At 41.9% G+C, this 13189-nt stretch overlaps 1 protein-coding gene across 2 annotated transcripts in view; it reads right to left on the bottom strand.

Annotated features, from left to right (window-relative positions):
• The window catches only part of RNF212B (ring finger protein 212B), a 38641-nt gene extending 25821 nt beyond the window's left edge, over positions 1-12820 (bottom strand). The window contains exons 1-4 of one of the 2 annotated variants that reach the window (XM_003808095.4): positions 11017-12820; positions 8648-8748; positions 5774-5826; positions 4696-4770 (exon numbers count right to left, since the gene is read on the bottom strand). In XM_003808095.4, the coding sequence (XP_003808143.3) occupies positions 4696-4770; positions 5774-5826; positions 8648-8747 (228 nt within the window). In that variant the 5' untranslated portion in view covers position 8748; positions 11017-12820. Of the gene's footprint in view, positions 1-4695; positions 4771-5773; positions 5827-8647 lie in introns of both variants that reach the window. The other variant, XM_063596464.1, reaches the window with a different exon arrangement.
• Between the last annotated feature and the right edge of the window lie 369 nt (positions 12821-13189).

Here is a 13189-nt window from a genome sequence, read left to right as displayed (position 1 = left end):
AAATAGACCAAGGGTCAGCAAACAACTGACCATAACCAGCTGTCTGTTTTTGTAAATAAGTTTTATTGGAACATAATTACACACATTTGCTTACATGCTGTCTGTGGCTGCTTACATGCTGTCTATGGCTGCTTCCATGCTACAACAGCAGAGTTGGGTAGCAGCATCGGAAATTGTATGGCCTGCAAAGCTTAAAATATTTACTGGCCTGCTGTGGTCTGAATATTTGTGTCCCACAAAAATTCATTTGTTGACACTCAACTCCCAATGCAATAGTATTAAGAGATGGAGGCTTTAGGAGGTGATTATGTCATGAAGGCTTTGCTCTTGTGAATGGGATTAGTGTCCTTATAAAAAGAGGCTTGGGGGCCGGGCGCGATGGCTCATGCCCGTAATCTCAGCACTTTGGGAGGCTGAGGTGGGCGGATCACGAGGTCAGGAATTCGAGACTAGCCTGACCAACACGGTGAAACCCCATCTCTATTAAAAATACAAAAATTAGCCAGGTGTGGTGGCGCATGCCCGTAATCCCAGCTACTCAGGAGGTGGAGGCAGGATAATTGCTTGAACCCGGGAGGCGGAGACTGCAGTGAGCCGAGATCGTGCCACTGCACTCCAGCCTGGGCGACAGAGCAAGACTCTGTCTCAAAAAAAAGAGGCTTGGGGTTGGGCGCGGTGGCTCATGCCTGTAATTGCAGCACTTTGGGAGGCGGAGGCGGGCAGATTGCGTGAGCCCAGGGGTTCGAGACCTGGGCAACATGGTAAAACCCTGTATCTATTAAAAAATATATATATACAAAAACTAGCCAGGTGTGGTGACATGTGCTTGTAGTCCCAGCTACCTGGGAGGGTGAGGTGAAAGGATCGCCTGAGCTCAAGAGGGCAAGACTGCAGGGAGCCATGATTGCACCACTGGCCACGACCACACCACTGCACTCCAGCCTTTGTGACAGAGTGAGACCCTGTCTCAAAAAAATAAATAAAAAGAGGCTTGAAGGAGCCTGTTTGCCACTTTTGCCATGTGAGGATGCAGCAAGAAGGCATTATCTTGGAAGCAAAGAGTAAGCCCTCACCAGACACTGAATCTGTTGGTGCCTTGATGTTGAACTTCCCAGCCTCCAGAACTATGAAAATTAAATTCCTGTTATTTAGAAATTGCCCAGTCTAAGATATTTTATTATAGCAGCCCAGACAGACTAAAAGAGCTGCTAAGGATGTAAAATGGTACAGCCACTTGGGAAAACAGTCTGGCAGTTCCTAAAAAAGTTAAATATAGAGTTACCATTTGACCCAGAAATTCCACTCGTAGGTATATACCCAAGAGGAATAAAAATATACGTCCATGTAAAAACTTGTACATAAATGTTCCATAGCAATATTGCTTATAATAGCCCCAAAGTAGGAACAACCCAAATGTCTATTGACTAATGAATGGATAAGTAAAATGTATATCCATTTATATAATAGATTATTATTTGGCCATAAAATGGAATGAAATACTAATAAAGTCCTAATAGAGATGCTACAACACGGATGAAACTTGAGAGCATTATACTTAGTGAATGCAGCAAGTCACAAAAGACCATACATTATATGATTCCGTATTTATGAAATGTCCTGAACAGGAAAAACCATAGCAACAGAAAGTAAATTAGTGATCGCCTGGGGATGGGGAGGGTGGGAAGGGTTTGGGAAGTGCCTGCCAATAAGTACAGAGCTTCTTTCTGGGGTGATGAAAATGTTTGAAAATTAGGCAGTAGTGTTTGCACAATTCTGCGGATGTATTAAAAACCACTGAATTGCATACTTTAAAAGGGTAAATTTTATGGTATGTAAATTACATCTCAATAAAGCTGTTATTAAAAAAGAAGGTGATTGCATGAAAACTAGTGGACCTAAAAAAAAAAGTAGATGGGGTGTTTATACTTCCCCTTGAAAACAATTTTTTTTTTTTTTTTTTTGAGATGGAGTTTTGCTCGTGTTGCCCAGGATGGAGTGCAATGGTGTGATCTTGGCTCACCGCAATCTCCACCTCCCAGGTTCAAGTGATTCTCCTGCCTCAGCCTCCCGAGTAGCTGGGATTAAAGGCACGTGCCACCACACCTGGCTAATTTTTTATTTTTAGTAGAGACGGGGTTTCTCCATGTTGGTCAGCCTGGTCTCGAACCCCCGACCTCAGGTGATCCGCCCACCGTGGCCTCCAAAAGTGCTGGGATTACAGGCGTGAGCCACCACACCCGGCCAACAATTTTTTAAAATACAAACTTCTTTTCACTTATATGATCTTCAACTATTTTTAAGTGGGTTTGTGATCACTCATAACCTTTCATGACTTTTCCACATTATTCTTTAAACTAATAAAGTACAGTTTTCAGATTGGGCATGGTGGCTCACACCTGTAATCCTGGCACTTTGGTAGGGCAAGGTGGGAGGACTGCTTGAGGCCAGGAGTTTGAGAACAGCCTGGGCAATATAGCAAGACTGTCTCTGTTTTTTGTTTTTTGTTTTTTAAAGTACTTTACAGTTTTTAAAATATTTCCATAAACATTGTCTCATTGGATCTTTACAAGAAGTAGGATAAGTATTATTATTTCATATTACATGTGAGGAAGTATGACTGGTTCAAAGAAATAAAGCTATAAGTTAGCAGGCCGAGTTGGTCATTAGATTTCTACATCAACAGTTTTCCCAGTATTATCACTTTACTGTATTTCATATACATTAAAGGAAAACTTCAATAGGGAAGATTATTTCATTAATTCTTTCAAAAATTATTTATTGAATCCTTCTATGCTCCTGGTACTATGTTAGGAGCTGACATATAAGATGAGTAAGACTGAAATTGCCCTGCCCCCAGGAGAATCGCTTGAACCCTGGAGGCAGAGGTTGCAGTGAGCTGAGATCTTGCCACTGCACTCCAGCCTGGGTGACAGACAAAAGCAAGACTCCATCTCAAAAAAAAAAAAAGAAAACTTACAGACTTACAGATCTATATGAGGTTCTCCAATCCCTCAGAAAGATTATCTTGAGGTGAGTAAAGAATTCAAAACAGTCAGTTTGATCAACTATTAGCACAAAGTACAGCAGAAAAATGGCCTTAAGTCATTGTAGAGATCGGAGAACGTAAAAACATAAATAGATATTTACAACAACATTCCATTCATTCATTCAATGACAACGTCTTGAGTGTCCACTACTTATTAAGGACTATTAAAAGAGAACAATAAGCAAAACCAACCACATCTGTTTTCATGGAGCTTATATTCCAGTGCAGGATTCAGACAACAAATATATAACATAATGTTAGAGAAAAGAACTACAATGAAAAAAAAAGCATGGTAAGGAGTAGAAAATGTTGGGGCTACTATTTGAAATATGAGAGTCACTAAAGGACTGACTGAAGAAGAATGTTTTGAGCAGAAGCCTGAATGAAACAATCTAGGTATTGGATCAGTTACTCAGCTTCACAAATTAGGAAAACACATTTTCAGACTTTGCTGACTTCACCAAATTGGCCCTTCACTAAAGTGATGATTAACTGACCCTTTCCATTTCTTTTATCTTGATTACTTGACCATGTGTAATTGGTCCCATGATCAGGCAGGTTAGGATTCAGACTACATAAGATTTCTCTACTGATCATTAACTATGCCTAGGTTTATTTATTAACTAAAGGTCAGCTCTTTCTCTTGTTCCTATGACCTTGTTTACATTTCTCCTTGAGTCTCAGCTGGATTTTAATATACTTATAATGTTAAATATAGTGTATGTCAAATATGATGGCTCAACCAAGCAGCTAAAGACAGCAAGCAGCAAGCCGTAATTCCCCTTACTCCATCTCTAGAGTGAGGATTGAGAGGCAGGACACTGAAGAAAAATTAAATCTTCAACCAGAAAATGACTAAGGATCATCTTGAGGTTTAGAAAAGGGGTATTTTCAAAAGAATAAGAAGTAAGAGTATAGAAAGGGAACAGTGATAAAAACCTCAAGAAATATGCCAAGATAGGAATTCCATGAGGCTATAGAATAATCTAAGAGAAATGGGGAGTAGAAAGAAAAAAACCAAAGTTTTTACAACTTGGGAACTCTCTCAAATGGTTGTCCTGCCTTCTCTACCTTCTTCTACATTCCTGTTGCTCCTGATCAAGTCAATTGTATGCCAACATATGACACATCAAGAAAAGATATTTCCTAAAATTCAAGCAACCAGTTATGAACACTAAATGAAGAGGTAAGTATTACTAAAAAGGTTATTGAAAAGTGAGAATGGGAAACAAGAAATACTCTCGTAAACTTAGTGCTATAAACTACTGGTTGCAAGTTAAACCATCAAACCTATTGTTTGCAGGGCCAGGCCTATATACTCAAAGCAATTTTTAGAAGGTGCATCTATCTGCTGAGAAAAATGATAAAGCTCCCTAAAACAACCTTTAGTCGTAGAAATTAATTAATACAACTAGGAAATACAAGGCAAGATGTTAGCTACTTAGTGACTTTTACAGCCTATCACAGATTCTGGGTCAATAAAAAGTTAACTGATTGAAATTTGTATCATCAAGGAAGAAAGCAAAGAAAGCAGTCAATTTCCCTCCATTGTGTACAAATGCAGTTTAAAGAAAACCTTTGATAAAGGAATAAGATGCAATTAGAATTTGCCTGGAGAATCAGATTTTCTTCACTTTTGTTTCTCATACCTGAGAGATGTGACTAAAATACTGCAAAGCTGTCTCCACAGGACTTTTGAAAAACATCTTCTCCTGAGGCTTCAGCTACGAAGAGAGCAATACACACTGTGAGAATATCCACAATTGAATAAAATAAAATACTGACTAACATGACAAAAGATGTACCACCTTTTCTAATGTACCTGGCATTATCTCCACTGTGTGTAAAAGGGAGATCACCACTCTTCTAGATGTACATTATATGTCCAATTCTCCTTACCTTGTGCTTCTGTAACAGTGGTCACAAATAATGCTTCCATCTGTTGTTTATACTCTTTTTTTTTTCTTTGAGACAGAGTTTTGCTGTTGTCACCCAGGCTGGAGTGCAGTGGTGTGATCTAGGCTCATTGCAACCCTCGCCTTTTGGGTTCAAGTGATTCTTCTGCCTCAGCCTCTTGAGTAGCTGGGATTACAGGTGCCTACCAACACACCCAGCTAATTTTTGTATTTTTAGTAGAGACGGGGGTTTCCTCATGTTGGCCAGGCTGGTCTCGAACTCCTGACCTCAGGTGATCCACCTGCATCAGCCTCCCAAAGTGCTGGGATTACAGGTGTGAGCCTCCTCAGCTGGCCTGTTATTTATACTCTTTTTACAAACTTCTATCTGCAAGTTTGTTTCTTTGCTTGCTTGCTTGCTTGCTTGCTTGCATTTTTTTTTTTTGAGACAGAGTCTTACTCTGAGCCCAAGCTGGAGTGCAGTGGCGCGAGCTCAGCTCACTGCAACTTCCACCTCCTGGGCTCAAAGTAATTCTCGTGCCTCAGCCTCCCAAGTTGCTGGGACTACAGGCCCGCACCACCACGCCTGGCTAATTTTTTGTATTTTAGTAGAGACAGGGTTTCACTATGTTGCCCAGGGTGGTCTCAAATTCCTGAGCTCAGGCGATCCACCCGCCTTGACCTCCCAAAGTGCTGGGATTACAGGCCTGAGCCACCACGCCCGGTCTTCTTTTCTTTCTTTTTGAAACAATTCATCATCTGTACTGTGTATATACTTCCTACAGGCCAGGAATGGGATGAGACAGTTTGTGGCAGGGGGAGAAAAACTTACATTATCAGAAAGAGCCAGATGCTTGCAGGCAGTTCCACAAACAGCACATTTTTCTGGGAGGAAAAGGGAAAAAAATATTTGGCTCTCATGAGCATGAGGTAAGATTTAAAGACTTAAAGTACATGGCAACAATCTAGTATGCTAGCAAAGGAAGAAAAAAAGGGTTCTTACTGAATTTAGAATATCATTGTGTTATAAAAGGACATCAACTTAAGCTCTGTTCTCTAAACAAGTGTTTCCAAACTAATATGTTGAGGTATAAGTAGGGCTTTCACACCGTACGTCTACCCATCTCCCTATCTTTTTAAATTTTATTTTACTTTTTCTTTGAGACAAGGTCTCACTCTATCACCCAGGCTGGAATGCAGTGGCACAATTATGGCTCACTGCAGCCTCAACCTCCCGGGCTCAAGTGATCCTCCTGCTTCAGCCTCCTGACTAGCTGGGACCACAGGCGCACACCACCACCTCAGCTCATTTTAATTTTGTTATTATCTTTAGAGATGGAGTCTCCCTATGTTGCTCAAGCTGGTCTTGAACTCCTGGGCTCAAGTGATCCTCCCACCTTGGCCCCCGCAAAGTGGTGAGTTTATAAGCATGAGCCACCACCCCAGCACCTCCTGCCCCATCTTTTTATAAATTCCCAATTTTCTTCTGTGGGACAGAAGGGACAATTCTAAACTCCCAGCAGAAGTACTGGAGTACATTTACAAGAGTAAGGAAGAGTACAAGATACCAAAGATCTTAACTTTAAGTTACTCTTTTTTATTCTATTGACCTGACAGCAGGCACACATTGGGTACTATAAGAAAGTCCCCAGTTATGCCTACCTTGTCATCACTTTGCTAATATTTGTTAATCTTGCTTTGAAGCTCTGCTACTCTCATTCCCCAATTAACCCAATCTGAAAGAAGCAAAAATTAAGATTCCTAATCTTTCCCTGTAAAGTGAAATTTTAGTAGTGGGACTGGTCATTGATTAAGACAAATGCCATGTCAGGAGAAAACATCACATGGCATATGCTTCACGGAGACAAACCACTCCAAAGTGAGCTGCTGTTACCATAGTAAACAGCTTTTTACATTAGCGAAACTTTAAAAGGTCATGAGATTGGTACAGAGAAAAAACCTTCCCCTGAGGCTACTTAACTTGACTGTTCTTTCTCTGGGGACTAAAGGTTTTTCTTTTTCTTTTTCTTTTTCTTTTTTTTTTTTTTTTTTTTTTTTGAGACGGAGTCTTGCTCTGTCGCCCAGGCTGGAGTGCAGTGGCACGATCTTGGCTCACTGCAAGCTCTGCCTGCGGGGTTCACACCATTCTCCTGCCTCAGCCTCCGGAGTAGCTGGGACCATAGGCGCCCGCCACCACGCCCAGCTAATTTTTTGTAGTTTTAGTAGAGACGGGGTTTCACCGTGTTAGCAGGATGGTCTCAATCTCCCGACCTTGTGATCCGCCCGCCTCGGCCTCCCAAAGTGCTGGGATTACAGGCATGAGCCACCGCGCCCGGCCAGGTTTTTCTTTTTCCCGGTCCGTAACGTTGCCAGAGTGAGCTAGAAAGTACATAACATTCTTCTCTTAAGACAAAACAAAACAAAACAAAAAAATGGCTTACACCTGTAATCCCAGCACTTTGGGAGGCTGAGGCAGGCGGATCACTTGAGGCCGGGAGTTCGAGATCAGCCTGGCCAACATGGTGAAACCCCATCTCTACTAAAAATACAAAAGTTAGCCAGGCATGGTGGTGCATGCCTATAATCCCAGCTACTCAAGTGGCTGAGACATGAGAATCGCTTGAACCTGGGAAGCAGAGGTTGCAGTGAGCCAAGACTGCGCCACTGCATTCCAGCCTGGGTGACGAAGTGAGACTATGTCAAAAACAAAACAAAACAAAAACTCCCACAGGTCTCCATCACCTGCAGGATGAAGTTCAGGCTCTTTAGCCCAGTGTATAGAGCCTTCCATCACCCGACACTGCCTACTTCACTAGCCTCATCTCTCACCACTTCTTACCTTACTGTTTATACTCTAACAATCTCAACTATGTGTAGTCCCCTGCACTATGGTTTTGTGATGTAATATGTCTTTGTACATGCTGTTCTCTTAAACTAGAATAAATCTTCCCTGCCTTATCCACTTGGCAAATTCCATTTTATCATTCAAAACCCTACTGAAGCATCACTCCTTCTGTGAAGTCTTCCGTGATCAAAACACCCTACCCCAAGTCCCTCTTCTAGGGATTTACACACCTTGTAAGTATTGCAGCATTAAAAAAAAAAAAAAAAAACACTGAAATTTAAATATCCTTTCTAAGACTTAATAGCAATAAGAACTTGGTCAAATCACTTATCCTCTCTGAGCCAGTCTCTTCATTTGTAAAATGATTCTACTAATAATTACCACCTGGGCTTGTGGTGAGGCTTACATAAAATTGGTTGATATGAAACTGCTTTTTAAGCTGCAAAGGTATCATCATCATCATTTCTAATCAAATTGATGTCACAGACTAGACCACTTCCCCTTTAGAAATGGCTCTTCTATCAGCCAAACTTTCCTCTATTCCCATCCATTATACTTATTCTATCTCTTTTCCCTGAAGAGTCTGATGCCTTGTGGCTTTCCCAGCCAGACTTCAAAACACTAACGAGTACATTCTGGTCCTCAAGTAACAGATTTGCTAAATCATTTGCTAAATAATTTAGCACCATTCTTTATTAATGGATTCCTTCAATTTCTAAAATTGACAGTTTCCTACAGTATCTTTATCACCATTGACCTAATAAGTGATTTTTATCCTAAGTCACACATAGAAATGGCTACTCCTTACATCCTTACATGAAAACATTTTTCCCTGAATCTGAAAACAGTTGAGTCACTCACCCAGAGTCACACACTTTTTACAGAAAATATGGCCGCAGCTGGTGACAAAGAAATGGGCCCCATCTTTTCGGAAGCACTCGTTGCAATGAAACCAATCCATTCTGGAGCAGATAAAGAGAAAGAGTAAGAATAACCTAGAGAATAACATAATTATAGCTGTTCCAAAATCTGTGTAACCATGCTTGCTTAGCTTCTGATAGCTTTTTGGGATGTGGCATATCATTGTGGGTATTCCAATTGGTTGTAAAGAAGTATATGTACATATAAAGTGAAAAAAAAGCAGACTGCTTTTTATAACAGCAGGCTGTTATAACATTGTATATATAAATGTGTGTGTGTGTGTATATATATATATACACATATAAACACACATTTAGAAAAGTAATGGACAGACAGTGGTGAGATTTTTTTAATTTTTTGAGTGGTGAGGTTATGAGTGTGTGTGTGTGTGTGTGTGTATTTTCCTTTACTTTTTTTTCCCCCGGGTTTTCTGGATTAATACATGTGCCAGTTTGTAATTAGAAAATACAATCCTGGCCAAGCACAGTGGCTCACGCCTGTAATCCCAGCACTTTGGGAGGCCGAGGCAGGTGGATCACCTGAAGTCAAAAGTTTAAGACCAGCCTGGCCAACATGGTGAAACCCCATCTCTACTAAAAATATAAAAATTAGCCGGGCATGGTGGCAGGCACCTGTAATCCCAGCTAACCAGGAGGCTGAGGCAGGAGAATCACTTGAACCCGGGAGGCAGAGGTTGTAGTGAGCTGAGATCATGCCATTGCACTCCAGCCTAGGCGACAGAGCCAGACTCCATCTCAAAAAAAAAAAAAAGAAAAAAGAAAATACAATCCTAAAAATATAAAAACAAAAAATGAATCGTCCATTTCTTTTTTAACTACTTCCTGTGATATGGTGAGAGTGGAGCCAAGAGAAGGTAGTGAACCAGAAAGAGAAGATCACATATTAGCCACTTGGGACACATTTTATCTAAGGGAAATAGGGCTGATGAATGATGGTATGGTCTCAGCTTGTATAATTTCCTTCCACAGAAGGAAATATACTTTTCTTCTGCAGAAACTCAGAATCAGGCCAAGCGCAGTGTCTCACACCTGTAATCCCAGCACTTTGGGAGGCCGAGGTGGGTGGATCACCTGAGGCCAGGAGTTCAAGACCAGCCTGGCCAACGTGGCAAAACTCCGTCTCTACTAAAAATAAAAAAAAATTAGCTGGGTGTGGTGGTGCACGCCTGTAACCCCAGCTACTTGGGAGGCTGAGGCATGATAATTGTTTGAACCCAGGAGGTTGCAGTGAGCCAAGATCGTGCCACTGCACTCCAGCCTGGGCGACAGAGTGAGACTCCATCTGAAAAAAAAGAAACTCAGAATCATAGATCTGAAATGGACTTTGAAAAATCACTTAATGTTTTGTTCAGTCCCCACATTTTTCAAAAGAGGTACCTGATATTCAGTAAAATTAAATGACTTGTCGAAAGTTCCATCTTTAGTTATTGGTCTCCTGATTCCCTATGTAAAGTTCTTGCTCCCACATTAAATAACTTTTGTGTTAGACATGGTAATCATATAGCCTGTATTTTCTGCCAATACCAATTTCATATACTTTGTTAAATACCTGAGTAAATGTGACTTTGTAAGGTTTCTTTGTGGGATTATTATTATTATTATTATTATTTTGAGACAGGGTCTGGCTCTGTCTCCAGGCTGGAGTGCAGTGGCAGATGAGGGCTCGCTGCAGCCTGGAACTCCTGGGCTCAAGCGATCTTCCCACCTCAGCCTCTGGAGTAGCTGGGACTACAGGCGAGCACCACCACGCCTGGCTATTTTTTATTTTTATTTTTATTTTTTGTAGAGACAAGGCCTCTCTGTGTTACCCAGGCTGGTCTGGAACTCCTGGACTCAAACGATCCTCCTTCCTTGGCCTCCCAAAGTGCTGGGATTACAGGCGGGAGTCACTGCACCGGGACTTTTCGTAGGATGTGTGTGTGTGTAACCGCTGAGGGATACAAACTTCGTAAGATTTACGATAAAAAATGTACTGAATAAACAGCTCAACGCAAACGCATCCCACAGTGCCACGAGCTTCGTTGTCCTATTTGTTTGATCGTGATACACTAACTTTCACCAGCAAGTGAGTCTAAAAAACCACTGAAAAGGCCCCGTTCTATATGCCCAGGTTTGTTTAAGGGCAGCAACAATGTCATCCCCTGAATTGACCAGATGAGCCCAACATAAAAAAGGCAGTGAACAGGGTGATTAAGGCGACCCTGAGGGCAAAATTCCCCTGCTTTCCAGAGGCGATGGGGCCTCAGCCGTCTCAAGTTTCTCAGTTCTTTTTCTGGCTACACCCCCTACCCGCTTGGCTGCTGTGATTCCAGAAAGCCTCAGATCTCAGGAAATCATCCAGTTCTCCTCACGAAGAGCTGGACATGGCGGGAAAGTAAACAGCTGGCTTGGCACCGGGTGAGGAAAGAGGCTGGGCGCAGCCGAGGCAGTGTGTGAGGTGTGGGCGGGGCCTGGCGGTATGCTAAATCAGTGGGCGTGGCTCCGTGGCGTGCGCGGGGCGTGGGCGGGGCCCGCAGAGGCTGTCACTGGGCGCGGAGCGGCTCGCGGTGGCGGGAGAGGGGTGTAGGAGCCTTTTCCCAGCAGCCCAGGAAAATTCACCTCACTTAAAAGATTGGGGACAAATAAACACTGAACCTAATCCCATACATGTTACTGTGGAAACAAAAAGGTGAAAATAAAACCTAATTAATGTTCCAATAAACGATGAGAACGCAATATAAATTGTGGTCATAAAGTGGGCGAAAACTTTTGCTTAATATTCTAAAATGAAATGAAAATAATGGGTGCTTTGAAAGAATAGCGTAAAATCGGAAATAGGAAAATTTAAAAATGATGCGGACAAAGAACGGTGTGATATTAATTGAGAACTAACAAATTTCAATTAAAAAAAGTCAACCTTTATTCAGAAATTTTTGGCCAGGGGCGGTGGCTCACGCCTGTAATCCCAGCACCTTGGGAGGCCGAGGCGGGCGGATCACTTGAGGTCAGGAGTTATAGACCAGACTGGCCAACATGGCGAAACCCCGCTTCTACTAAAAATACAAAAATTAGCCGAGTGTGGCGGCACGCACCTGTAATCTCAGCTACTGAGGAGGCTGAGGCAGGAGAATCGTTTGAACCCGGAAGGCGGAGGTTGCAGTGAGCCGAGATCGCGCCACTGCACTTCAGCCTGGGAGACAGAGAGAGACTCCGTCTTAAAAAAAAAAAAAAATTAGCCGGGTGTGGTGGCGGGTGCCTGTAGTCCCAGCTACTTAGGGAGGCTGAGGCAGGTGTATCACTTAATCCCACGGGGTCGAGGCTGCAGTTAGCTGTGTTCACGCCACTGCACTCCAACCTGGTTGAGGGAGCAAGACACTGCCTCAAACAAAAAAAAAAAAAAAGAGAGAGACAGAATAAGATTGGCATCAGATTTCTCCACAGAAGCATTCTAGATAACAATGAAACAACATTTTCCAGATTTTCACGGAAACTATGATCCCAGAAATTTATATCCCCTTATATTGTGTTCAGGTATAAAGGCCACTGGCAAAAAGCATGCAAATGAGCTTTTCCTGAGGAATCCACTTAGAGTAGTAGTTCTCAAACTTTTTGGTCTCAGGCTTCCTTTACAAAATTATTGAAGACCCTCCAAAGAGCTTTTGTTTATGTAAATTGCATCTACCAATATTTACCAAATTAGCAATTAAAAGTGAGAAATTTTAAAATATTTATTATTTGAAATTTTAAAATATTATTTGAAAACAATAATAAACCCATTAAATGTGTGTTTGTTTGTTGTTGTTTTTTGGGGTTTTTTTGTTTTTTGTTGTTGTTGTTGTTGTTGTTTGAAACAGAGTCTCACTCTGTCGCCAGGGCTGGAGTGCAGTGGCGCCATCTCGGCTCACTGCAACCTCCGCCTCCTGGGTTCAAGCGATTCTCCTGCCTCAGCCTCCCGAGTAGCTGGGATTACAGGCGCCTGCCATTATGCCCAGCTAATTTTTTGTATTTTTAGTAGAGACGGGGTTTCACCGTGTTGGCCAGGCTGCTCTCGAACTCCTGACATCATGATCCACCCGCCTTGGTCTCCCAAAGTGCTGGGATTACAGGTGTGAGCCCCCGCGCCTGGCCAAAATGTTAATATAAATAATCTATGGAAAATATGTTTTCCAAAACAAGAAAAATTCAGTGAGAAGAGTGGCATCGTTTTTACATTTTTGTAATCTCTTGCTATGTAGCTTAATAGAAAGCTGGTGGAGTCCTATATTTGCTTCTGCATTAACTTTTGCAGTATGCTGTTTTGGTTGGAGTGTGTGAAGAACATTTGGATTCACTCAAATATGTGGGGAAAGAGAATGGTATTTAAATGGCCTTTTCAGATAATTGTGAACATTTCTCTTTGATATCACATAAAAATTCAGGAAGTCTGAGTTTAAAGTTGATTGCAAAGTGGGATCTGAACCATATCAATGAACTTTTTATAGCC

Source organism: Pan paniscus, chromosome 15 (genome assembly GCF_029289425.2).
Source record: "Pan paniscus chromosome 15, NHGRI_mPanPan1-v2.0_pri, whole genome shotgun sequence".
Taxonomy (NCBI): Eukaryota; Metazoa; Chordata; class Mammalia; order Primates; family Hominidae; genus Pan; species Pan paniscus.
This window is presented reverse-complemented; position numbering and strand designations above follow the sequence as displayed.